The sequence below is a fragment of the Brachionichthys hirsutus genome, chromosome 17 (genome assembly GCF_040956055.1).
Source record: "Brachionichthys hirsutus isolate HB-005 chromosome 17, CSIRO-AGI_Bhir_v1, whole genome shotgun sequence".
Classification (NCBI taxonomy): domain Eukaryota; kingdom Metazoa; phylum Chordata; class Actinopteri; order Lophiiformes; family Brachionichthyidae; genus Brachionichthys; species Brachionichthys hirsutus.
Window position 1 is genome coordinate 3,133,156 of NC_090913.1, and position 24,647 is coordinate 3,157,802.

At 48.9% G+C, this 24,647-nt stretch overlaps 4 protein-coding genes across 5 annotated transcripts in view; 2 read left to right on the forward strand and 2 right to left on the reverse strand.

The window, feature by feature from the left end:
* zgc:175214 (uncharacterized protein LOC557610 homolog) overlaps positions 1 to 1,347 on the forward strand; it is a 1,554-nt gene extending 207 nt beyond the window's left edge. The window contains exons 2-4 of the mRNA XM_068750960.1: positions 36 to 77; positions 283 to 365; positions 669 to 1,347. Of these exons, the coding sequence (XP_068607061.1) occupies positions 36 to 77; positions 283 to 365; positions 669 to 789 (246 nt within the window). The 3' untranslated portion in view covers positions 790 to 1,347. The remainder of the gene's footprint in view (positions 1 to 35; positions 78 to 282; positions 366 to 668) is intronic.
* Positions 1,348 to 1,444: 97 nt separating this feature from the next.
* pdcd11 (programmed cell death 11) lies at positions 1,445 to 11,960 on the reverse strand. Its single transcript, XM_068750867.1, has 36 exons — positions 11,948 to 11,960; positions 11,441 to 11,559; positions 11,065 to 11,211; positions 10,775 to 10,939; positions 10,501 to 10,662; positions 10,277 to 10,397; positions 9,929 to 10,104; positions 9,310 to 9,417; positions 8,977 to 9,189; positions 8,767 to 8,891; positions 8,622 to 8,682; positions 8,386 to 8,532; positions 8,029 to 8,280; positions 7,814 to 7,936; positions 7,511 to 7,705; positions 7,194 to 7,364; positions 6,893 to 7,106; positions 6,668 to 6,817; positions 6,415 to 6,527; positions 5,820 to 6,322; positions 5,640 to 5,702; positions 5,372 to 5,468; positions 5,175 to 5,264; positions 4,976 to 5,078; positions 4,719 to 4,896; positions 4,554 to 4,610; positions 4,353 to 4,475; positions 4,120 to 4,242; positions 3,860 to 4,028; positions 3,498 to 3,638; positions 3,270 to 3,413; positions 2,939 to 3,189; positions 2,653 to 2,821; positions 2,409 to 2,562; positions 2,084 to 2,249; positions 1,445 to 1,763 (listed from the first exon to the last, which is right to left on the reverse strand). Exons 2-36 carry the CDS (start codon positions 11,543 to 11,545, stop codon positions 1,592 to 1,594), a joined length of 5,451 nt encoding a protein of 1,816 aa, XP_068606968.1. The 5' UTR covers positions 11,546 to 11,559; positions 11,948 to 11,960; the 3' UTR covers positions 1,445 to 1,591.
* Positions 11,961 to 12,154: 194 nt separating this feature from the next.
* On the forward strand, positions 12,155 to 13,314 carry atp5md (ATP synthase membrane subunit k). Of its 2 annotated transcripts, none has more exons than XM_068750859.1 (4): positions 12,155 to 12,254; positions 12,754 to 12,858; positions 12,942 to 13,035; positions 13,121 to 13,306. In XM_068750859.1, the coding sequence occupies exons 2-3, from the start codon at positions 12,772 to 12,774 to the stop codon at positions 13,029 to 13,031; spliced, it is 177 nt and encodes a 58-aa protein (XP_068606960.1). In that variant the 5' UTR covers positions 12,155 to 12,254; positions 12,754 to 12,771; the 3' UTR covers positions 13,032 to 13,035; positions 13,121 to 13,306. The 2 variants fall into 2 exon arrangements, with proteins under 2 accessions (XP_068606960.1, XP_068606961.1); XM_068750860.1 differs by having other exon boundaries at positions 12,245 to 12,316; positions 13,121 to 13,314.
* A 255-nt stretch (positions 13,315 to 13,569) lies between these two features.
* Positions 13,570 to 17,120, reverse strand: taf5 (TAF5 RNA polymerase II, TATA box binding protein (TBP)-associated factor). The gene is made up of 11 exons (XM_068750858.1): positions 16,703 to 17,120; positions 16,180 to 16,408; positions 15,770 to 16,085; positions 15,490 to 15,653; positions 15,254 to 15,389; positions 15,029 to 15,149; positions 14,800 to 14,929; positions 14,469 to 14,633; positions 14,205 to 14,382; positions 13,885 to 14,062; positions 13,570 to 13,784 (listed from the first exon to the last, which is right to left on the reverse strand). Exons 1-11 carry the CDS (start codon positions 17,118 to 17,120, stop codon positions 13,570 to 13,572), a joined length of 2,250 nt encoding a protein of 749 aa, XP_068606959.1.
* Between the last annotated feature and the right edge of the window lie 7,527 nt (positions 17,121 to 24,647).

The following is a 24,647-nucleotide window of genomic DNA, read 5'->3' on the forward strand; positions in this document are numbered from 1 at the left end:
CCTGACCAACGGCGCTTCCCTTTTCCCAACTGCAGGTGGTGCTGAAGGGAGCCAGCAAGAAGCTGAGCCTGCTCGGAGTAAGTCCCACTTTCTGAGCGCACTCAGACAAGGTGTCCAAAGAGCTCCTCGGCTGTCAGACGATGCAGGACCGCAATGAAAGGAGAGCTTCAGGATATTTTTGGTTTCCGATAAGAGTCCGGTCTATTTTAGTACGCCGTGAGGCAGAAATAGTCCCGTCAGCCCGACATCAAAGCGCCGACCTGCTATATTGTGTGTCTGCAGCAAACCTGCGCGGTGTGTCTCGAGGAGTTCAGGACCAGAGATGAGCTGGGAGTGTGTCCGTGCTCGCATGCATTTCACAAGAAGTGAGTGTTCATCAGCCGCCGAGGGTTTACTTCACTGCTTCTCATCTTAGAATCCCTTTTCTGGATTTATTTTACTGATATCTTGTATTATTATTTTTTTGTTCTTTAATGGAGTAGCTTTAATTATAATGCAAGTTTGCATTGTCTCACCTGCATTCCTGAGGACCCGCCCCCTTCTCTGCATATAACCAATCAAATCAGCAGAGAACCTGAGCCGTGGCTGCAGCTCATAACTCCACGTTGACTTATGACGGCGGTTCAATCGTTCATTCTAAAGACTGTTTTTTTTTATTTTTCGGACAGGTGCCTGCTGAAGTGGCTGGAGATCCGCAGCGTGTGCCCCATGTGCAACAAGCCCATCCTCCGGATTCACACAGACGCTCCACACGGCGCAGAGGGTCCAATGGATCCGGAGGAAGTGTGAGGGGGAACCCGGGAAAAGGGCACACCGGAGTCCCCTTTGCACAGACGACACTCTTCTTACAAACCCTAAAGAGGATGGACACAATCATCTTTCAGGCATCTCACAGGAAATGTTGATAATGATCCAAAGCGGCTGCTCCGCGTGGAGCGATATGGGACAGGGTACCACCGGCGGTCGCCGGAGGAGCGGCACACCGGATCAGGATGGATACCGCCACTATCTCAGGGGTGTTACCAATAGAGCCAGCACAACCCACGACATCCACCCAGCGACAATGTGCCACACACACACACACACCGTCAATACTGCCAACGTAGGTGAGACGCTCCAGCACGTCAGCGATAGCCACGGACGCCAGCCCAATCCGAGACCAGCAGGATTTGAACCCATGATGATCCAAGCACACGTCGCCACGGCTTGTGTCCCGGGCCCTTTCCTTTAAACTGACAAAGGTCGGAGAGACTGATGGGAAACGAGTCTCGCCTGTATGTATTGTACGTAAACATGCCCCTTATACGGTTATTTTGTATTTGTTGCTTTTAAATAAAATGTTGTGTACCGTGATGCCGTTGGATTTATTGAACGGTCGATCAGATTCGATGGAGAAAACAATAAATGTCGGAAGAGTCTCAGAGAGAAAGTAGAAAATCATGAGCTTTAATGGCAGCGATTAACAAAATGTTAAATATTGGCTTTAAAATTTCCCCGGAATTCCGGGCTCAAGAGAAATCTGTCCAAACATCTGAATCCGCCCGACGGGTGTCCGGCGCACAGACAGACGCTAGTGTAATTCTATCGGCCGTCATTCGGCGGCCTCGTTTCCTTTCGCCTCCACGAACTCCATGGCCTTCTCTTTGACTGCCTGAATGCTCTGCGGCGTTCCGTGCTTCTTCTCGTACTCCAGGTAGCGTTTGAAGAAGAACTTGATCTTTTTCACGGACATGCTCAGGTGGATGACCCGATCCAAGATCGCCCTGCGGGAGACGGGAGAGGAGGAATGACCGCGCTGGTATTTGGCAAGCGTTCGCCTTGCTCATTACTGTTTAGCGTATGTAAGAGGAAAGAAAGCAGAATCTGCGTTCCTTATCTTACGGTTCCTCCCGTAAGTCACATCCGCGCTTAAATGTAACACCTGCACGTGATGCTATCACCATGACAACATGAAGAAAGAACTCCTCTGTCCCGTTCCGCTTTATCTTTAATCGCCTGTTCAAACTTTGATCAAAGCCTCGTCCTTTTTATCCGGCTATGAGCCGCGAAGCCAGAAGCGCTGAAACCACATCGGAACGCTCACCTGACGTCCTTCTGCGATCCGTGCTTGACCGTGAGGTCGATGAAGACGGACCAGAGGTCGGTTCGCTTCGGGTAGCTCGTCAGGACTTTGTCAAACATGGCGCGGCCTCTCTCTGCGTCGCCGTAACGGAACTCCAGCTGGGCGAATTTGCCGATCACATCCACACCTGAAGGGGGGGAGTGGGGGGGGGGGCATGACCAAATGGAAAGAATCAGAACCCGTAGAGACGCACATCTGGGAGCGGGACACAGAATCTGCCTCCCGATTGGACAGCGGCTGTCGGTGATGTTGGGGCAGTTGTCCACTGATTGGAGGACGGTCTTACTCTCTTTTGAGGGCAGGCTCTTGAGCGCCCTCTGCAGGAGAGCACTGGCGGCGTCGCTCTGACCCTGCTGGAGGAGGAAGGTGCCGTAGCTCAGCCACACCGCCTTATTCTGACTGAACCGCTTCACCATCTTCTTATAGAGGCCCTCCGCCTCCTGCAAACAAACACAGGAACACACACAGCCGTCAGCGGCTGCAGGATGCAACGCTTGTGGCCATTTGAACACACACACACGAGGTCGCACCTTGGTCTTTTCCGACTTTGCGTAGATGTCGGCCAGCTGCTGGTAGACGGGCATGGGCTCGCAGTACTGCAGCGCCCGCTCAAACACCTTCTTCAGGCTGTCCTCTGTGCCGTACATGTTCTCCAGGTTCAGCAGGGACACCCACACGTTCAGCTTCTCCTGCTCCTCCCTGCAGGGATTAAACAAAAAATTCACTTTCACCAACAATCGGCATCCAACAATCGACACCACCGCGAACGGCAACAGGAGAGAGTCGCGTTTGACTGATTCGAGGGCGACCGATCACCTGAAGGAGATGGTTTTGAGGGCCCGCTCCGCCACGGCACGGGCTTGCTCGATCTGGGTGGCCTGCAGATGGTGCGCCATGTACTGGAGCCAGAGCAGGGAGCTGTTGGGGGAAGCGAGGAGCAGGCGCTCGAAAGCGGCCGCGTCCTCCGGCCGCAGGCTCGGGTCCATCAGCTGAGCCTCCCGCTGCGTCAGCGCCTTCTCGGCTACCTTCTTCTCTTGCGCCAGCTCATGACGAGACCTCTTTTGGGGCTGGGAGTCCGGAGAGGGGCGGTGAGTTTGACGGGAGCCGCGTATGAATCGAACAGGAACAGAGTTGTATCCCGGCTCACCTTGCGGATCTCGTCTTGGCCCTCTCCGTCGCTGCTGTCCTCCTCCTGACCTGCGGGGGCAGGCTTCAGGGAGCTTAGTCCCACCTCCCAGGAGAACCCCGCTGCTACCTGCAGCCTGCACGGCCCTGCAGAGCTCCGTGCCGCCTTGCCGACAGAGGGGGGATGAGATTTAGTAAAACACCTGTGGAGGTTTCGGTACAGGTAAAACGCTGTGGCGTATTTGCGTACTTTTCCTGAATCGGACCCGGGTGCCCCTTGGTCTTCTTCGTCCTCCTCTTCTCTGAAGTACACCTCCACGCCGCTGTCGTTACCGTCAGTCTTAGATGTTTTGCTTTTCTTCTTCTTTGGGGCCTGAGACTCAAATCGACCACGGGACATACAAATTAGAGATAAACCTGATGCTGACATCAGAGAGTGACTTCACGCGCCCATGTTAATGCGTTTGTTGAGCGACTGAACGGACTCTGGTGCTTTTTTCCTGTTCGTTCATGTTAATGCGTTTGTTGAGCGACTGAACGGACTCTGGTGCTTTTTTCCTGTTCGTTCATGTTAATGCGTTTGTTGAGCGACTGGTGCTTTTTTCCTGTTACCTGTTTGCTCTCATGCAGCTTGCGTTTGCTCATTGCCTGCATGTCGTGTTTCTTCTTCTCCTCCCCGGTCAGACGCAGCGGCAGACCAAGGGATTCCGGAATGACGTCCGGCTTCCCGGTGTCAACCGCGAGCAGCGATAGGTCGACCAGATTCTCCTCCCTGTCAATACTGGGGGGGGACGACAGAAACGGCTGCAGAACCGAACCTCTACCGAAACAGACTTTCTACCTACTGCATCCCAGACTTGTTCCCGTTTTACCTGAGGATCCTGGTCGTGAGCAGCATGTTGGCAGGAAGGTGCTCCGAGAGGACCTTATGGCTGCTGACGAAATACTTGGTGGTGTGCTGAATTTGGGCCCGTCCCGTGATGCTCGCCGACAACCTGGAAGGCAAGCATGAACGAAAGATGATGAGAGCAGACGAGAGGATTCATAGTAAAGCCTGAAGCAGAAATATGTTGGTTCACTTTAAAGTGTTGAAGTAAGTGATCACCTGACGAAGGTCCCATGCTCTCCCACAGACTTGATGTAGCCTCTGATGATCTGGCCAGCTTGCAGTTCGTCCAAAGATAAAACCTCCACGTCCTTTGCCGGCTTGGCCGTTTCCGGGTTCAGCCTGGGAAAAAAAAGAGAGAAAAACTCCAGGTTAAAACACAAGACATGCGTTTATCAAGCCTCCCGAGTCTGTGCGTACCTGGACGGTCGGAGAGACAGCTGCCACTTGCCGTCTGTATTTTCAAGAAGGAAACATCTGAGGCAAAAGAAAAAAGGAGGTGAAGAATATGCTGATGATCTGAAGTGGACGCTAGCTAGTAGGATATGTGTGTGCGATGCGCTTGTTGCTGCTCCATGCGCCGACCTGAGCAGCTGATCCTTGCTGTATTTGTCCAAAGGGTTTGACTTATAGGCATCGGTCAGGTCGGTGACGGCGACGCTTCCCATACCTCCGCAGGGAAGTCTGACCAGGAGGCCGACAGCGGGCTGGATTTTCGTCACCAGCCCCAAAGCGACGGCGCCTTTCTGGAGCTCGTGGGTGCCTGGACGGACACCGGGGAAACCAATGCGTCCACGCCTTTACGTCTTTATGCATGCCCGTTTATCCTGAGCTCCTCTTACCTGTGAGGGACAGCACGAAGCGTTGGGGTTTGGGGGTCACTTCTACCACTTTGGCTCGGACCGCTTGGCCCAGTTTGTACTTCTTCTCTGGGCGAACCGCTTCCTGATAATAAGCACGATGTAAACAAATAGAAATGAAGGATCATCCAGTTTTCTCCTAATCGCTGATGACGCGGCTCGATGCTCGATTTGAACTTACTTTGGGATCGGTGATCATGTCCAGAAGCTCAACCGTCCCAGTGACACAAGGATCAGTGGCGACCTCCAAAGATTTCCTCTCTGGATAAAACTGGACACAGAAGTACGAAATCTTTTTTTAAAACCTCGACCGGTATTTGTTTTTCAGGCTGAAGTTTGATTCGTCGGCTCCCGTTAAACTTCCCACCGGCCGCTCACCTTTGATACAAAGCACGTCAGCTCTTCGCCGACCTGGTAGCTCTTTAGCTTTTCTTCAGCGGGAACCAATTTAAAATCTCTACTTTTGTCCAGTTTGCTGGGGGGAAGAATAATATGCGTTGGACAGGGAATAAACACAAACCAAATAAAATGCTCATTCTTACATCCGACGAGGACAGGGGGGCTGAGTTTATACTGAGAGCATCGGGTTTATAGATCATGCCGGTTATCCTACAGTCCACTAATTAACGGGCTCGTTTGCATTTACCTGGGTATCAGTGAGAGCTCTGGAATGGTGTAGGAAAATTTGGGATGGGAGAAGGGCAAGAATCTGAAATGATAAAAAGAACAATGAAACCTAAAAATATCATCACATTGACCTTTACAGGGAACAAGAAAGGGGGGGGGGGACCAGAACAATAAGAATCGGTACTGGTCAACTATTAACCTGCGCCGCGAGGCTCCTCGTCCTCCGATGACCCTGCCGGTGACCACGCTCCCCACTTTCAACTTGGACGTAGGGAAGGAGCTTTGACGCACGTCTGCAACCTCCAACACCTCGGACACGTGCACACTTGCCGTGCTTCCGTCTTCGAGTGTGACGAGAACGGAGGTAGGTTTCACCGCCTGCACTTTACCCTGCAAAATGTCACCGACGCGGTGGCCGCGCGAGCCCGCCTGGCTCCCGGAGGTTGCGCGCCGGCTGTTTTTTGGCGCGCTGCGCTCCCACGACACTAGAGGGAGCCCCCGCATCCCCTCGCAGCTGCGCTCCAGGACCTCGACAGGCAGACTGGACCCCGGCCTCAGCTCCTCTGACTCGGATAGAAACACGTCGTTCAGGTGGCATCTGGCTTGGATCACGGTCAGCTGTGCCGTGTCGCCGATCGAGATGACGGCGAAGTCGGCGTCGACGTGCTGCACCGTGGCGGCGTGCTTCGATCCTTCGGTCAACTGGCAAAATACACACGCCCAAAAAACGTTGTGTGCTTCCCACAGTACACGGAAACGTCTAACAATAGCAGTAATAAGAAAAATATGCTCACAGATTTCTTCTTCTGCAGCAGCTGGGACAGGACAGACACGTGGACGCACGTGGACGGGACGTCAGTGTGGAGGACGACTGCCGTAACTTTCTGTCCCGGCATCAAGTTTGAACCTGGAAACACAGCAGCCGACAGAAAAACAAACATTTCTATCGTTTCATTTACTACGACGATCGGGGAAACCGACACGTCTGACCTCAAACGCTTAAAAAGTACTTCATTATAGTTGACGAATAAGAATTCAAGCGCATACCCGTGACGTGGCGTTTGGTGGCCCGGATGGTTGCGCCGCTCAGATCGTCAGACTTAAAGGTGGCGCTGTTGCCCGTTTCAGTCGATACGGTCAGCTTCAGCTTCTGGCCGACAGACAGCTCAGCCAGCTGCCTTCGTAGGTCGCCGTTATCTGAACGCCACGACGGAGAGGTTAGGGAAAATCCTCGACGCGTGCAAACGCAGGATGCTGCAGCGGCATTCAAACCTCTCGCCGCCGACATTTCCGTCGCAGCGCTCCTCTCCTGCAGACCGTTAATGAGTCTGGTCTGTGCGTCGCCCTCCGGAGCCACAACCTCCGAGACCTTCAACGTGACCAGGAAGCGGCGCTTCTCCTCGTCCACGTTGCTCACCTTAGCGATCACCGTCTGGCCCGGCTGGAAGGCGGCCGCGGTGTCGCTGATGAAACTGTCAGCCATGGCCTAAAAGGAAAACAGAGCCGGGAAAGAAGCTCAGTCGGGGTCGACTGGCCGGAGGCGGAGACTGAGAGAACAGACAGTCGTACTCACAGACTTGGGTGCGAGACCAACAAGGCCGTACGGAAACTCGACAAAGACACCGTAGGACATGATGTTCGTGATCCAGCCAATGAGCTGCAGTCCCACGGTGACTTCAGAGAAGTCTTTCGCAACCATTCCTTCCTCCAGTGCCCATCTCACCGTGGGCTTCTTGGTGACTGTCTTTTAACAGAGGAGCAGCTAAGGAAAACAAAAAAAAAAGCTTCCCGCGGTCCACAAACAGCAAAATGTCTTCCTAATAATCACTAGAAGCCAGAAAAACATTTCCAACGATGCAGAATCAACCAACACTTCAGAAAGCAGGATACAAAATAAGATTTGTTGCCGTTGAGGCACACGAGGTTTGAGATGTTGTCTCCTTCTCGAAGGCTCTCCCACAGCAGGGGGCAGTTGGACACGTGATCAGAGAGGTGCATTGTGGGCAACACCGCTCGGACGTCATCGGGGAGGACGGACACCTCCAGGCCTTTGACGGACTTCTTCAGCACCGTCGCCTCCAGCCTCTACGAGACACAAACGCACACGCTGAGGTCAAAATGATCACCTCATTATTATAAACGAGGTAAAATAAGAGAAGGAGTGAGAACCACAGTCGTGAGGCTTTAACTTACCTTCCCGACCTCCAAGTCAACCCGGGGTTTGACGTCTGCAGTGTCTCCTTCGACGACTGCCTTAAACGACAGCACCATCTTCGCCTTGGCGGGATCACACTTGAGAACTTTAGCCTTTAGCACCTAGACAGAAATGGCCGCAAATATTTAGCATCCAAGATAGACTCAATAAAACTCTCAGCACATCATTAGAGGTAAAGATCGCTCGCTCTCACCTGCCCCACATAGAAGACCTCCTCCGGGTTGATGATGGGATCGGCGCTGAGCTCGCTGAGCGGCACCAGACCCTTGACGTCGTTGTAGAAGCGGAATATGCAGCCGAAGTCTTTGACGCAGACGATGTAGCCATGGGACACGCGGCCGGGACGGGTGTCAGCGTAGCTCAGGAACAACGGCAGAGTGCTTTCAATCAGGGCCTTCTTCCTCGTCAGGTACAGCTTCTTCATCTCGGGATTGACCGACAGAACCTGGAGGAGCACCGTCACGACACAAACATGAAGGAAGGTCCGGCGATCCGGTGAGCAGTCGGCGCCAATCGGTGGCTTCGCAGCAAAGCAGAGAACTGGACTGACCCGGCATTTGACCTTCATGCCCTCCGCGTACTTCTTCTCCGGGTTCTTGAGGACAATATCGGACAGGTGGGTCCGCGGCACCAGGCCCTTAATGTGGTCGGACACGTGCACCACCATACCGTGACTCAGCAGGACTGACACCGTCCCCTTGGAGGAAGATGGTCGGAAGAGGAGCCGGATGAGGAAGGTAAACGGGACTTTTTAAAATGTGGACTTGCAAGTCGCTGCGTTCTCACCTCGACAATCTGCCCGGCCTGCAGGTCGTGGTATCTGAAAAACGGCTTGTCGATCATACTCCTGAAAACAAAACAACGCACCCAGTCAGGATCTTAAGGTCCATGCTTGCCACTTATCGGGAGGCGTAAAAGACGCGACGCGTACTTGCGCAGGCTAACAAAATGAATTTGCTCCATAGGACTGAAGTCCAGGATCCTGCAGGTGTGCTCAGGCCGGGCCAGCACTCGGTTTTCATTCGTCCGCCCCTTTGATTCCTTCAAGTGATTCACCTGTGAGGAGCGATAAAAGGAAGATCACAGACTGGGAGCGTTCACCGCGTTTCTACTTCACATTTAAAGCAGCATCCTGGCTCACGTGGACGAAAGCCCTGCTTGTGTCCGGCAGTTCCAGCGTGGCTCCGGACATGTGGTGCATGGCCGTCATCTTGCAGTTCTCCACCACCACACCGACCCGATCCCCCCCGGCGGGGCACGGGTCGACGACGGTGCCGGGCTGGACGAGGTAGCTGCGAAGGCTCAGGGCCACCAGACGGCTAGAAGGCTCCACATACAGAACACAGGCTTGCACCTGGAGGAGACGAAATGGGGTCAAGCCTGTCCCGACGTCGACACAGGAAACCAGGCGGGAGCAATCGCTGGAAAAAGATGGGGGGGGGGGGGGGCAAAAGAACCCCGTTGACAGCTTTACCTCAGCTCCCACAGTGTAGCTGGACGCCTGCTCCGGCTCCATGTGGAGAAAGTCCACCTGGCCGCCGAAGGAGGTCAGGAAGCCAAGAATAAGTCCATGTTTGGTCACCTGCAACACGAACGTGAAGACAATTACAATAAAGCATGGCTCGCGCTGAAAAGGCGCCCGTCCCTGAAATGTAGAGATCTCAGATCGTCACTTCTGCCACGGAGGTTTTTAGGCATTTATCTGTCGGCCTGTTAGCAGCACAATCATGAAAAATGGCTTCTGGATCTGACCCAGAATGAGGTCAGGGAAGCAGATAACAAACATTCATGGATTCGAAAATCAACTCCAATTCACTTTTACTTTTCATGGTTTGCGTTTAAAGATACCAAAAACTATTCAGAACCTTTTGGTGTTGATCCGAATCACCACCTGCATCCAGGAATGTTTAAATACATGACCGGGTTATTTATTGATTGTGCCTTGGCGCTCTTCGAGTGCTATTCTATTTTTACCTGAATAAACACAGAACCCCCCCCCAATTCTTGGACACATGATTTGCACAGATGTTTGCATTACTTGAACAAAAGTAGGCCAACTAGCATCACGTGCTAAAAGCGACGATCGGCCATACCTTTCTGATGACAGCTTTGACCAGAAGACCGGGCAAAAGGTTCGTGAGGTTCCATCCCTGCTCCGATTCGGCGCGGGCCAGGGCGAAGGTCGGGGGGCTGGAGGAGAGGCGTACCACACGCCCGTTGTTCTTGACTTCTTCCACTCGAGGCGTCAGGTACTGACCCACTTTCAACTCTGATTCAATGAGAACATACACGCTTTAGATGCACCGAGACCTCTCTGGAACCCATTCTTCTTTTTTTTTTTTACATGCTTGAGAACTTGGATAATTGATTCGGAGCTGGTCTTTATTTCTTCTGGACTGTGCAGAGAGGAAGCAACCGAACTATTCCTGTTTTCACTGTACCTTCTGGATTGTTGTGTTTGTCTTTCGCTGCCTTCTTGGGAAGGAAAGCTTGAGTTCCACCGATGCCGAGGTCCACTATGTAACCGTGATCCTCCACACTGTCCACGCATCCACTCAAAACCTGAGTCATCACAAAATAATAATAGAACAGGATTATGTGAGATTAAAAACACAAACGTGAACGTCAATATTTAAGCCGATGAAGAAACTCATTCGCGACTCGCCATGCCAGCTTTCAGCGATTGTGAAGTGAGAGCCTTGTTGACCAGTTTTGGGTTGATCGACAGCTGGATGCTGAGGGAGCCGCCTCTGGCTATGTCCAACCTGGCAACCACACACCTCAGCAGCATGCCGGGGTAGAAGAGGTGAGGCAGAGAGCAAATCTCCTGCGAAGTAAAAATACGAGATTTCAGTTAAGGCAGAAGTCAGGAAAAACCCGAAGGCTCACATCCCGTACGTCGCTAACGGATGATCCGTCTTCAGCAGTCGCAGGCCTACCTCAGTGTCAGCTGACTCCAGCTGCTCCGTGAGCAGCTTGGCATACGAGTCACAGACGTTCTTGATGCTGAGGAAGCCAAGCAGACCACAAGGAAGGCTGACCATCACCTCGAAGTCCGCTACCTCCTTAACGCAGCCCAGCATCAGCATGCCCTCCCGCACATTCTGGGAAATGCGAGTAAGAACACATTCACAAACCACAGCACTGAATCTCATCAGAGCGTTCCCTGCAGATTCAAAACATTGGTTTCATTATAAATGCGAGCACTGCTTCTGGACCAGTGCGTTACCTTGATATGCAGGATTTCCACGCTCTTGGCTGACGCATTGAGAGTCAGAGCATCTCCTTTCACTTTGTCCGTCTTTGGCTTCTTCGGCTTCTTGCTGTCATCTTTGATCGACGCCTTTCTTTTCTTGGTCTCTGCTTGTTCATTCAACTGCAAGACAAAAGCGCAATGGAGGACATTTTACTGAAGACTTCCGAAGGGTACGTGAAAGGAGGTAGACGCACCCGAAGATTGGATAGAACTGTTGCAAAAATAAAATAAAAAGCCATTATATATTGAGTTTACTGGAAAAATACTGTATCAGCTGTTTGCAATAAAAAAAAAAAACAATCAAACAAGCAAGACAGGAAGAAGAATGATAGAAAGAGGGGAAGGTTACCTTGAACAAATTGTCCACTTCCGGTCGCTGCACCACTATTTTGCTCTCGGTGTGCTGCTTAGCGTTCCCCCTCCCTCGAGGAAAGTCCTCCTCCACTGATGCCATGTTGTAACAGATGTCTAAGAGATCCAAAGTCGCTTTAAATTAACTGATAATAATCATGTAACAGCACGGACAGAATCTTCTTTAATGTTAGTCTTTTTTTTTTGTGATTCATAGATGACCATCGAATTTGAAAACAATGACGATAACCGGAAAAAGCGATTCGTCCTTCTAATCCGGAAGGATCTGACTGATCCCAATATAACTACAAACTATTTCACCCAGACTGAGAAATGCAATCGCTTCTATTTTAGTCAATGGCAGCACCAAATACACGAGACAAATGAGCAATCTGCGCTTTGAATCATCGAAGGAAGCTTTCCAGCAGATAATACATACGAGATACAAGAAAACGCGTTATTGAGTTAAATAACAAAATATATTCATTATAAAACATTTCCTTACATCAACTCTCCAGCATGAGGACTTGAAAACTCACGTTTTTCAGAGAGGTTTTACTTCCAGGTTAATTAACCGGAAGCAAAACCTCTATGGGCGTTTCCCCTTTTTGACCAATCGCAGATGTACACACTGATTGAGCGCAGCCTTGACCATTCAGAGGAGAGTTCATGACCCTAAATTTGATTGACACTATTTTAGGCAAATCATAACACGACTTCGGGTTGTAAATTTATGCGAAGCTTCCTTCGGCATTTCCCGTCGCGGAGTCTGAAGGGCATCTGCGTCTTTCTGTTGTCTTCGTCTGCAGGAGGTAAGGGACATGTCGGGGTCAGAAACGAGGACATCTGCGCCCTTTGGCTTTGAAAATGAGGCGTAGGTTGCGCCCGTATTATGACGCGCTGTGTGGGGAAGTATCATTTAGCTAGCAAGCTAACGCCAGCTGAATAGCTAGCTACTGTTGGCTAGCAAGCCATGCAGCAATGAAAGTCGATATGAAAAGTCCACCATCAGTCTATCTGCCAATCAGTATCGGTATTACGTGCCATCCTAAAGGTGTGACAACACGGGATGGACGAAAGGTTGTTTTCAACCTCTTATTAGTGTAGCATGTGAAGCTAACTGCCGCTAAAATCACATGCCCTCATGCTTTGACTCGAGTAAAATGATTGTATTGATCTATATGATGTAGGTCTAATATATGGAAGGCTCGATTACAAGTTATTCTAATGACTTTATTTGTGGTGGCTTGTATTAATTAAGGTGAAGGAGCTTGTTCATACGTTAAACGACCTTTATTCTGCTTGTGGTAGGACCACTATCAATCCACCATGGGAGGAAACGATTCTGTGAACGAGGCCCAGTTTACTGGCTTTGCTAGATACTTCAATAGCGAAACAATAACTGGAAGGAGGAACGTAAGTTTGGTGGAACTTATTACCGGCTGCATTTTCACATGTATTTCTCTGCCTCTATTGATTCTTCCCTTTCTCCCCTTCAGTATGTTCTGGCCACATATGCCGGTATACTCAGCATTTTCCTTTTCTTCAAACTGAGGCCCAAGAAACAGGCTGCCGTCAAACAACAGTGATCATGTAAGTGCTCTGAAGTCTCAATATCCTCTTTACCTCCAAATCTACCGTCTTTCGTCTCACCTCAAGCGCCTTTCTGTGTCCTCAGGCGTCCCTTATGACCGTCACGTTTTACGGAGGAAGCAGCTGGACCTCCTGGTGAAAATCAGTTTGTTTCTTTTGTCATGTTAATAAAATGAATATCTGGCCAAAACATTTGTTTTATTTACAGTAAAAACTAGTATAAAAGACTTATGTTACAGAAATATTAGACATGTGATGAACAAAGCTGTGGAAGTTTGGCAATAATTAAAAAAAAGTAAATCAACTGTCATTTTTCGCAGCTGGATCAACTTGACTGGGGTGGGGGGGGGGGGGGGGGGTGAAGCTCTCTGCCTGAACGCCAGACCAGCAGCCAGCCAACTTAGTTTTAATCTTCTACCTCCACACCTTTTCGAGTTGTAATTGTTCACACAGATTCATTCCTCACTGGAACTTGTCGCGCGTGAAGTTCAGGGTCCGAAAAGGCCGCTTCACTTCCAAGTTTCTGTCGCTGCCTCACGGATTGTAGGCGCCGGCGGCGAGCAGCAGGTTCCTGCGGGTGAAGTGGATGTGTATGACCGTCGTGGACTTCGACGTATAGGTGCCCAATAAAAGTTCCTGGGAGTTCTCCTGTAGATGAACGTGTCCCGTGGCTGCCGTAAAATCATCAGTCTCTAAATCATCGAATGCTTTCATAGCGTCCCACAGACGGACCGTGTTGTCCATGGAGCCTAGAAAAATAAAACGGTACATCAGTGATGAAAGGCCCTCCATTAGAGCGTTGATGTTAGACGTTCAGCTGGTTTTAACTTTGAGCTGTGGGTCACCCACCGGAGGCGAGGATCTCGCCGTCTCTGCTGAACTTCAGGGTGTAGATGGTGTCTGTGTGGCCTTTGAGCTCTCCAAACATGAGTCCGTGGCCGATGTCCCACAGGAGAACTCTGCCGTCGGTGGCGCCCGAGGCCAAGAACTTGCCATTGGGAGAGAACGCCAGTGCGTGGATGGGACCCTGTGGAATTTAAAAACGCACTCAGGAGCCGTGTCTAGCTGAAGCGTACGGATCTGCAACTCCAGGTGGGACAAATCTGAACAGGCTCCACGGTGTCGAGCTGTTTGGCCCTACGCCGGCGCCGTCTCGTGGCTCGTCTGACCTTGTGACCGGTGAATATCCGGACGCAGCTTCCGCTCAGCACATCCCAGAGCCGGATGGTGCGGTCGGACGACCCCGTGGCAACGTAGTTGGAGTTGGGGTGGAAGTGGGTACACGTGACGTCCGCTAGGTGACCGGAGAACATCCGCAGAGGCTGGTAGTGATCCGTCGCCCACAGGCTGTTGGAGGCCGCACAGCGCAGACCAATGAGACGTGGATACAATAAAAGTGCAGACGTATAATAAGGATTCCTGCACTTTCTTACCGGGCAACTCTGTCGTGTCCCCCGGAGACAAAATAGTAACCGTGGGGGGAGAACTGGGTGTCCCACACGGGGTAGTTGTGGCCTTTATAGCCCACGAGACAAGTAAAGGTTTGGAGACTCCAGAGCCTGATTGTACCGTCTTCAGAACTCGACAGCAAGTAGTTCCTGAAAATCCAAAGAAGCGCATCAAAAGATCGAAGTCTTCACTTACATTTATTAGAATGCTAAAAATAGTGAAGCTTAAGGTGCATCTGTCACCGTGCAAAGATACGAGGCTTACACCGAATGACAGAATGTTCAAGCCTTAAAAGGAATATGGGCGGAGTCCTACCGGTCCGGACTGAAGCTGATGCCGTACACCGGGCCGCTGTGCCCGAAGAGGATCTTTGACTCGCTGGCGGTCTTTTCATCCATGATCCTTTCCAGCACGTCGTCTGACTCTTTGTCGATCAGATTCAAGTCTGCAGAGACACGACCCGGGGAGGGGGGGGGGTGAAACATGTGATAGAAAGTCAGCATCCTACCGAGGCAGGCGACCAGCCGTTCATCCTCCCGTGTACCTGCTGCAGACTTGACCTTGCGGAGCTTTTTCGGCGTGACGCTCCACACTCGGACCGTGGAGTCGGCGAAGCCTCCCGCGATCAGGCTGGAGTCGTCCGTGAAGTCCACCGCCGTCAGACCCTGCAGGCCGAAAAGAGGGGAACATGATCCTCCCGGTGGCTTCCAGCCCGACTTGGCGCGCCCCTCCCACTCCCTGAAGCACGTCAGACACGCGAGTCATTTACCTGGTACGCGTTGAGGAACGTGTAGAAGCAGATCGACGGCAGGTTGTCTGGTGCCAGGCGGATCCTCTTGGTGGCCTCCTTCATGTACATGATCTTATCCAGCTTGTCTGAGTCCTTCAGCTCCGGGAGGGGAATCCTGAGAGAGAGGGGGGCGGGGGGGCGGTCGAGGTTTGAACGGGAACTAAAAGCCATTCTCTGAGATTAAAACCAAGTCCTAACCCGAACCCTGCACCGACCTCGTCTGCGCAGGTGCATTCGGGTCCTGCTTCTTGCTCTTGGAGCCCATGTTGTCCTTTTTGGGCTTCTTCTTCTTGGGTTTACCCTCCTCGTTCTCTGCCTCCTCATCCTCGTCATCGAGAGGCAGCTCGATTTCTGGCTCCTTCAGCAGGCCGTAGTAAACCTGATTGATAACAAAAATGAGGACGAAGCCAAGAATTTGACATTTAAAAAAAAAAAAAACAGAAACGAGCGAAGCCGTCATCGCCGTGTCGCTTTGCGATGGCGGATAGACCCGACCTTCGCCTTATTGGCGTCTCGCTTGCCCTCCCCGGCCAGGCTCCCAGACATGGCGTCGATCTGAGACTTGCTGCGCGGCATGCCGTCGAAGATATCGATGTAGAGGTGCTCCTGGATGATGTTCCAGATTTGGTTGTTCTGGCGCTCCTGGAGGTGCCTCTTCAGCAGCTGGTAGGAGTCGCGGGAGATCCGCAGCACGAACTTGCTGGTCCGGAAGTCCAGCAGCGTCTCGTTGCCTCTCATGTGCTCCTTCTTGGTCAGGCTGGACAGGACGTGCAAGTCGCCCCCGTAGTAGCACTCCTGATCGCCGCTGAACCTGAGGCGGAGAGAGAGAGAGACACGACGTTGCAGCGGGGGGGTCAGGGGGGGCGTGCTTCGAAGAATGAATCAAACTAGTCAACGGAACTCACTTATCGAAGAACGCCTTGGCCTCGTTCTCGTGGCCGTTGTACACCAGCTCCAGGTACATGTGCACGAACAGCGGGTAGAAAACCTGGGAGAGCTCGGCCCGGTGACAGTCCAGGACCGATTCGATGAACTTCTTCAAGCCGCTGTAGTAAACCTTGTAGAGGGGCGGGTCGCCCTGCTGGCTGTAAGCGGACAGAACCACGTTGACGTCCGGCTGGTCCTCGCTGGGAGCTGTGGAGAGACGCCGGCGTTAGAGTCGGGATCTGGAGACTCAACAAGCAGGCAGAAACAGATCTGAAACTAACGCAGCATTTCATTTATCTAACGCCAAAGTAAAAGCAATGAAGGCACCGGATTATCCGGGACAACAAACATCAATATTTTTTTTTTTAATCTAAACTCCCTTTGTGAAACTTTCAGCTATTAGATCCGGATCCGGATCCGCTTGATTTAAACTCCTGACGGTTCCATCGCGTTAGTTTTCCTGCCGTCCATTGGGGGGGACTCGCGAGTTTCTCGCCGTACCTTTCGGTACCGGAGCTACAGCGGAAGACGACACGGCCACTCTGCCGAGGAGCGAGCTAGCATCCGCGCCGCCCGCGCCCGCGTTGCGCGCAGCATCACCCGGGGCTTCTCCGGAGGAATCTCCTCCCGTTGAATCCGGGGAATCCTCCGGTAATCCCGCTTCACGACGCAAAATGTCGACAGACTCCGTCAGTTTGTTCTTTTTCAGGAACTGCAGGACGGCGAGAAGCGTCGACTTGTCTCCCGGGGCTCCCGCCGTCGTGTTGTTCCCCTCGGCCGGTGCACCGGCGCCCGGGGACGGAGAGAGCTTTTTCCCGTCGTTTGCATTGTTGTTATTTCCTCCGCCATCCTCCGACGGTTCGGTTTTTATGTCCTTTTTGTCAACCGACTCGACCAGACCACCTTGTACGGCCGCCATTTTTAAAATGAAATGCGCATGTGCGAAATCTGCCTACGTAACGCGACTACTATACATGATCGGGTCACCGGATTGGTGGCCTTCGCCGTTGCGTCACGTTATTTAGCCCAGAAGTCCCGCCTCCTCCGACACCATTTAAGGAAACTTATTTGTTGAGGAAAGTGAATAAAATCTAAATATATAACTCTTTTTTTTTTTATAGAACGCAACATAAATAATTTTCACATTTATTTAAAGCTATTCCACCCGTGGTAATGTTTTTATTTTAGATTTAAGGCAAACTATGAACGTGATAAGGAATCATTATTTTATTTTAGAAGGTGAGGGACGAGTACTTGATCATAACTCCACGTGTTTCCTGTGTATTTTACGTCTTTTTTTAGACAGTTTTTATTAGACATGTACCATTTCGTACCAAAAGGTGGCATCTTGGTTTCACACAACCCCAGTCTAGCCTGGAATGCCCAGCCCGATGACCTTCTTCATGATGCTAAAGAAAATAGAGCTGCCATAAACAATTATTCTTATCATCACATCATCTACAATTGGTTATTGTTTTGTTCATGAAAAAGGAAAAATAAAGAAAAAAAGCCTACCACCACATGTTCATGTCGATGGCAGGATGACATCATACATGCCTGTTCGGTTCTGTCTAACCACAAAAAACCTAAATAATTTCAATCACAGGACACGCTTATGAGGCAGATTTATATTTATGGTATCATCTTCTTTTTCACACTCTTATATGATTTCTCAAACAAAACGTATATTCTCATATTCCCTTTATTTGAGATACAAATGTTTTAACATAAATATCAGTGTGGCCTTGATGAATTAAATGTAGTGTTCAAAAAAGTTGAATCTTGTTGAGAGGATCAATACAAGACAGATAAAAAAGCAGGAATCAGCAGTATTCACTTTGGATTCTGCTGAGGATGATTTTTTTCTCTCTTAGCAATAATACAACATTTTCATTCTATGACCGGTGTGACAGCCATAGAGGCGCTGAGTTGGCATCTTTCAGGTAAGCGCAGCATCTGTTTTCATTTGCAGGAGACAATAAATGTAAAAAATACAAAGTAAGTCAAATGTTCAAATGTTTGCTCACTATTTCAGTGCTTCACTCACAATCTTGTCTTTTCTATATTTTACAAATTGCATAATGAAGAATAAGAGAGAGAAAACATTTAAAATTGTATGTTTTATATATTTTTTCAATGTAAAAAAGCTTTACTGAGAAAACATCTCTCAAGTAAAATAAATGTTTGAATTTAAGTTTGTATTTATTATGATAATGGGGCTTATTGCCATGTAGGTTTTCACATGCGACCAATTTCCCAATTCTGATGCAAAACAATAACCATACCCAGTGAAAAAAACCATTTACAGTAAGAAAAAATGGCCCAAAAAATGATTCTAGACTGTGGCAATGTGTTAAAATTCATAGCATCATCACGCTGAAGCTCCTCTCTCCTGCTGAGACTTATCTGCACCGGGAAGAGTGAAAAGTCAGCGGCAGTCAGGAGTGAGACAAAAGAAAGGTTCACGGCTGAAGCAGAAGGGCGTTGTGTAACGTTGCAGCGGCGTTGCTCTGGAGGAGACGTGGGGGTGGGGTTGGTGGTTGGGGGATTACGAAGATAAAATCAGCATCACAGGGTGTGGTCACCAGGCTGGTTGTGTGTCGCTTAGCAGGCAGTGTGACTCCATATTTCTCTTTGGTGTCATCAAAGAGAAATGACAACATCAACATAGATAGGAGAATGTGACTGCCATGGCTCTCATCTAACAGAGTCATAGACGATCGAGGCTGAAAATGCGTCAGAGCTGCACAAAGGCATCTCTGTGCTTTTATTTCACGTCATTGTCATCTCGATTAGGTGCTTTTATTTTGAAATCTATGAATAATGGAAGACGATGAAGATGGACAAGGCAATCTGCTCTAGATGCCTTAATGTTTCGGGGGAACTCAGCCACGTTGGCACTGATTTAAAATAACTGTGAGTGATTGCGTTCAGCCGCCAGCTGGAGGACTGTGAAGAGACTCAAACCATTTAATCAAGCGCAATCAATGCATTTGAAGGATTGGGATTCCTTTTTAAATGATTCATACACTTCAGGGTAATCTTGTGTTGTTGCTGCAAACTACGTATCCAGTGTCACCCAGATCATCTAATGTTAACACTTATAATATTCTAATACATACTTCTTCTTTTTTCTTGGATTCATGGTATTTTTTATATTTTTTATATAATAGTAGTATTTCTAGTATTTCTAGTACTTTTGTACTTGGCAACAGCCTTTAGATTATGATGTTGCTTTTATTTGTTCCTCTTGTCCACTCCTCACAGAGATATCGGCTGATTGTTTTTTTTTAAAACTGACTGCACAGTCAGCAATGCCGACCTTTTGTCCTCCAAAATCCCCACTTTCCCCTGTCAGTGTTGCCTCATTTTCAATTCGAGCTGCTCAGATGTTCTCACTCTCCCAAAGGAAATCGCTACCAGAGAGAGGTGGGGGGAGATTCACGTCCGTTCCTTTGACACCTCGTGTGTTGTTGCTCGTGTTCATCGCTGTGCGTGAGGAAGCTGGAGGATTCTAACCCCCTCGCCCCCCTCTGTATCTGCCAGGAGGCAGCAGGGTGTGGCTTCACCCAGTAGACACAGCTAAACCCAGAAATATCATTAGATCACGCTATCCCTGAATTCGGCATTATCTTGTCACTCAATATTTTATGGAACATTATAGAGCATTTTGCACCCCAAACATTATAGAATCAGTACTATGCATGTAATATTTTTAGACATTGTTCTATCCAGCGTACTGCTTCCACCCCTGACATGCACCAGAGATTTTAATTAAAGGGCTGGGGATTTGTCTTTTGTAGTTATTGTGTATCAGAAGGAGCTGCCCTGGAATGGCTGGTCCCCTCAAACTGTAATACAAGTATGCTTGTAAAAATGCCCTCTGATGCAATATGAGGTGAGGTTTGCACCAGAGCACTTTGATTGGTTCACGCCCCTCCCCCCCCCCCCTCCCACCTGCGTCTGTAAAAATGAGCAGGGTGATGTGAGGTGCTCGCTTTAATGAAAATGTCACAGGGCGGATTTGCTTTAGGTGGATGCCGTCTCCCTTATAAACGCAATCATAAAAACGATGGTTAAGTAAGGAACGCTCTTCCTCATTTAAGGAAGCCTTTTACTTTGCAGGAAAGTGTGAACGTGCATTCGGTCTGTGAGGCGGCAGTGATTAATTCCCGTGGGAGCAGACTAGGGTGTGGCAGATTTCTAGTCGCTTTCTGTGTTTTAATGCAGGATCTTAATGCATGTGTGTGTGTAGCTGCAGCAAACGGGGAAGTCAAGCTGCATGTGCAGATGGCTTGAAATAAATCCAGCGTCTCCAGAAGATGCTGAAGATGATGGGGCAGACAGAATCAGCCATAGCGTGTGTGTGTGTGAAGAAGAGCATCTGTTAAGCTTAAATAAGTTTTTGCCTTTTAGACATCACTGCCTGCCTTATATCTGAGTGGAAGAGGGTCAGGAAACAGCAAAAATCCCCCCACTGAGGTGCACCGGTAAATAATTCATGAGGTGCGACTCTCAGAAGAGGTGGAAAATGCAGGAGAAGCAGGGAGGGAGTGGTGAAAGCAGCCTGGCGGATGGGATGGCGAGCGGGTCAGGGAGCCGATGGGGTGGGGCAGAGGAAGTGGAATCATGGTATGAAGTCAGGAAGAATGAGAGACAACTGTAAGGAGGGCGTGAAGCGTGTGAGCGAAACAGGCTAATGAAGGGAGCTAACGATGTAAGAGAGCGGAAACAGATGAGAGGAATTCTCCTCCAGTAACCACTAGCAACAAGGAAGAATAGCATCTTCACCCAGCTGAGCGTTGAGGAAGGGATGCTGAAGCTGATCCTTAGCTTTCAAAACAAAAGCTCCTTTCACACCAGATTTATCAGAAAACTTAGGGCTACAAAAAAATGCATCAGGATTGAATTGAAATACGCTGAAGTCCATCTTTAAGTTGTCAGAACGTGTGTGTGTGTGCGTGCACGCATGAATCTTTCGCTCATCCAAGCAGAATGATGGGTGTGAAGGCAGAGATCTCCATTTTGGGAGATGAAATGTGGGAAGCTTGCATTATTCAATAGCGACCTAACTCAGGAGCCGGATACTGCACTGCCTGCCTCATGGATGGGCGGGGGCAGGTCCTCAAAAGGAAATTGCTCAAATACGACAAAAGCTGGGGAAACGTAATTTGTGGAAATAAAATGTTAAAATTTGTCAAAGCAAACATCAAAACATGTCTGTGCTAGTTTTGAGTTCCAAATATGTGTTTATTTTTGCCCTGTGTTCAGGCATAAAATATTTCAAAGTTCTGGACCTCCTCTTTTCAATATAAATTTCATCACAACATTGTATTACTGTATTCTCATTAAATATTTAATTCAAGATACAATCATTCTACTTTTTATGAGTTAATTCACAACTAAAAAATTACTTTTAATTAGATAAGGTTTTAGCAGAAATTGGATTCTTAAATCCTTTGGGTTTATTATGGGTTGGCCCTATCTGTTATTTAGTATGAACATTTTGCTTATGTGTCCTTTAGATTAAAACGTGTATAAAGCTGAAGAACTCATTCTGATGGATACAGAAACATCCCAGCATGCAATGCTGTGGGAACCAAAAAAAATGTGTCATATCCAAAACCTTCAAAACATTTAAGGCTTAAATTTAGAATTGACACAATTTATTGTTTATATTTGTACATTATTAGCGCAGGTTACCATGGATACATGTCTCAAACCAGGCAGGAGAGAGTGCATGTCAAAAACTACACTCTAACACCTGTCAGCTGTGTAAACGTTACTTGTATTTCTTGTACTAATGTTCTACATATACTGGCCGTGCTTGCTTTAACATGGGTTGTGCATTATGTAATGTAAATAAAGTTCTAATAATGCAGAGCTACACTTCAATATGCATATGTAAAGTACACAATTGTGTACTTTAACAGATGGCATTTACATTTTCTGCACAGCCTGTCCTGGCTCTGCTTATGCGTTCTCTCTGTTCCTTCCCACGCAGGTCCTGTCATTAGAGATCTAACCAGGCACTTTAGCCCCCCCACCCCGCTGTGGGTCCTTCGCTGCACAATGATAAACAGATTCTTAATCACGATAAATAATGCAGGCCCCGGCTAACAAGACAGCGCCGCGCTCTGAGGCGACAAGACAAACGTACACCAAGAAGCAAAGGATCGTTCAAAAGGAGCATTTTAACTCACGGGATTATTTCATGCAACAAAAACTGTGTATGATGATGTCATCACTGGTGATGATGTCATAGTTATTGTTGGTTGAACCACATTTTTTTTTACACAATGAAAGATTTTGTAATAGACAAAGCACTGAGAATGTCCTCTGTTCTTTTCAGATAGCTGCTTCAGTCAAACAACCCTTGTCCACACACACACGCACGCACACACACACACACACACAGCTGCTTTGACAAGATAAGGTGGGGGCTTCCAATCAGCTAAACTTCAGCGCCCCAGCACCAAAAGCCTCAATCAATAATTACAAGATGTAATATAAGGATTTTAGACAAAGATAATTGAGTTGAATAGTTTTGTTTCGCTGGCGCCATCAGCAGATGTACTATAACATCTGCAGTCGAGAGGACTCGTGGCAGCTATCCAGTCAGTGTGGAGGTACCAGTATGGCTAGTAAAAGGAATGCTGGAAAAGATTCCGGTTCATTTCTCCTACTCCTCTCATCGATCAGAATAATTTATGGCAGTTAATCACACCTCTCCCATCTCGTGTGTGTCACATGTGTGGGAAATCTTCTCCTCGAGCATCCATCATAATAAACTGGCCAATAAGACGTCTGACGTCCCTTCCTCCCACGTAGCCAGCTCAGAAAAATGCCGATCTGCCAATAGGATCCGGACTAAATCCTCATTCGATTGCCAGTTTATTTGTTGGGAAGAATACGTGGAGTTTCATTGAGCTGCCTGTCATAACACTGCAAAGCCACACGATAGCTCTGCAGGAAAACCGAACATACACACATCGAAAATGACAAACAGGGAAATGCACAAACGCTCCTCTTTCATGCCAGGGCAGTGCTCTTTGTTCTCTTTGAGGAGTGTATGTCTTTGTATGTACGGCCACAAAATAAGGGGTGGGGGTGGGCCAGGTTTTCCTTTGTTACCAGTAGGGTGATGGGAATGTCCTTGGGGAGTGACCTACCTATGCAAACACAACCACAGACAGCTGTGTGGTGGCACATGCACATGCTGGTGCGGACACACGAACGTGCACAAATGTTTATTCGCTCATCAGAGTGTAGGCGTTGAGACGAGAGATTTGAGAGGCACAGCTTTGACACTTTAACCACAGATGCAGGAACCTCCAAGCAGAATTAGCTTATTTATAGGGAACGGTATGAAGGCAAAATCCGATTCAGATTCAGATCCATTTCAAAACGGAGTCAATTCACAACGGAATTACATTAAATGTTAATAGAATCTTGTGAGTAATATTTAAAATTGCCCTCATAGTGTAAAGCAGAACTGGAGAGATGATTATTTCATATCTATCTCTAATGGAAGTTTAATGTTCATTTATATTATACAGTGATATGAGTCAGACCTGGAAAGGTAATTAGTCATGCAGTATAATTAGCATTTCCTTTGACATTTCCGTCTCCCTGAGCAAAAATGTAATGTCTTCACCGCCAGGTAGCCTGTAATAACTCTGTTCACAGCGGCGTAAGGCTCAACATAGTACATCTCATCCATCCACCATTCACAGGCAAACAGCCGGACTAGATTTATGCAGGTGGGTGCAGCACCCCCCCCCCCCCACCCCCATTCTGCTGGAAGGCGAAACCACACAACCCTCCAAACGGCCTTTTAATTACTGGCCGATCCTGCTCCATTGATCTGCTCTCAATTACAGAGCGTTAGCCTCGCACTGATCAGCTGCCATTCCAATGCACCTACACACAAATACTCACAAAGAGTATTTGTTTCACCACTCAGCCCGACTTCTCCTGCAGCCACTTCCTCGTGGGGGGTAAATAACGTAACAGTTTTCCAGTCACTAACATAGAGCCTTTCGCTGTCGTTCCCACGGGATCACAATCAGACGGCAGTTTTAATTACGTCCATGCCACGATAATGGAATGCTTTGGGTGTTTTCTGCCTGATCAATAGCTGATGTTTGTACAGTTACGCAATAAATCAGCCTCTGGGCGGACTTCCAGCAGGTGGGAATGACTCCAGTCAGCACTTTGTGGGATAGGGGAGGAGGGATGAGGAGAGGCGGGAGGAATAGGGAGACACATGCACATACGACACACCCTTGTCCACTGTAGGCCTGGAGATGAGATGCGGATGCACTGCAGCACAGAGGGCGGAGCCAAGGGTCGCCCGCTTTCCTCACATCACAGCTTCAAAGGCATTGATGCTTCTGCAAAATGCAGGACCACCGAGAGAAAATGAGAAGTAAAAAAAGCACTC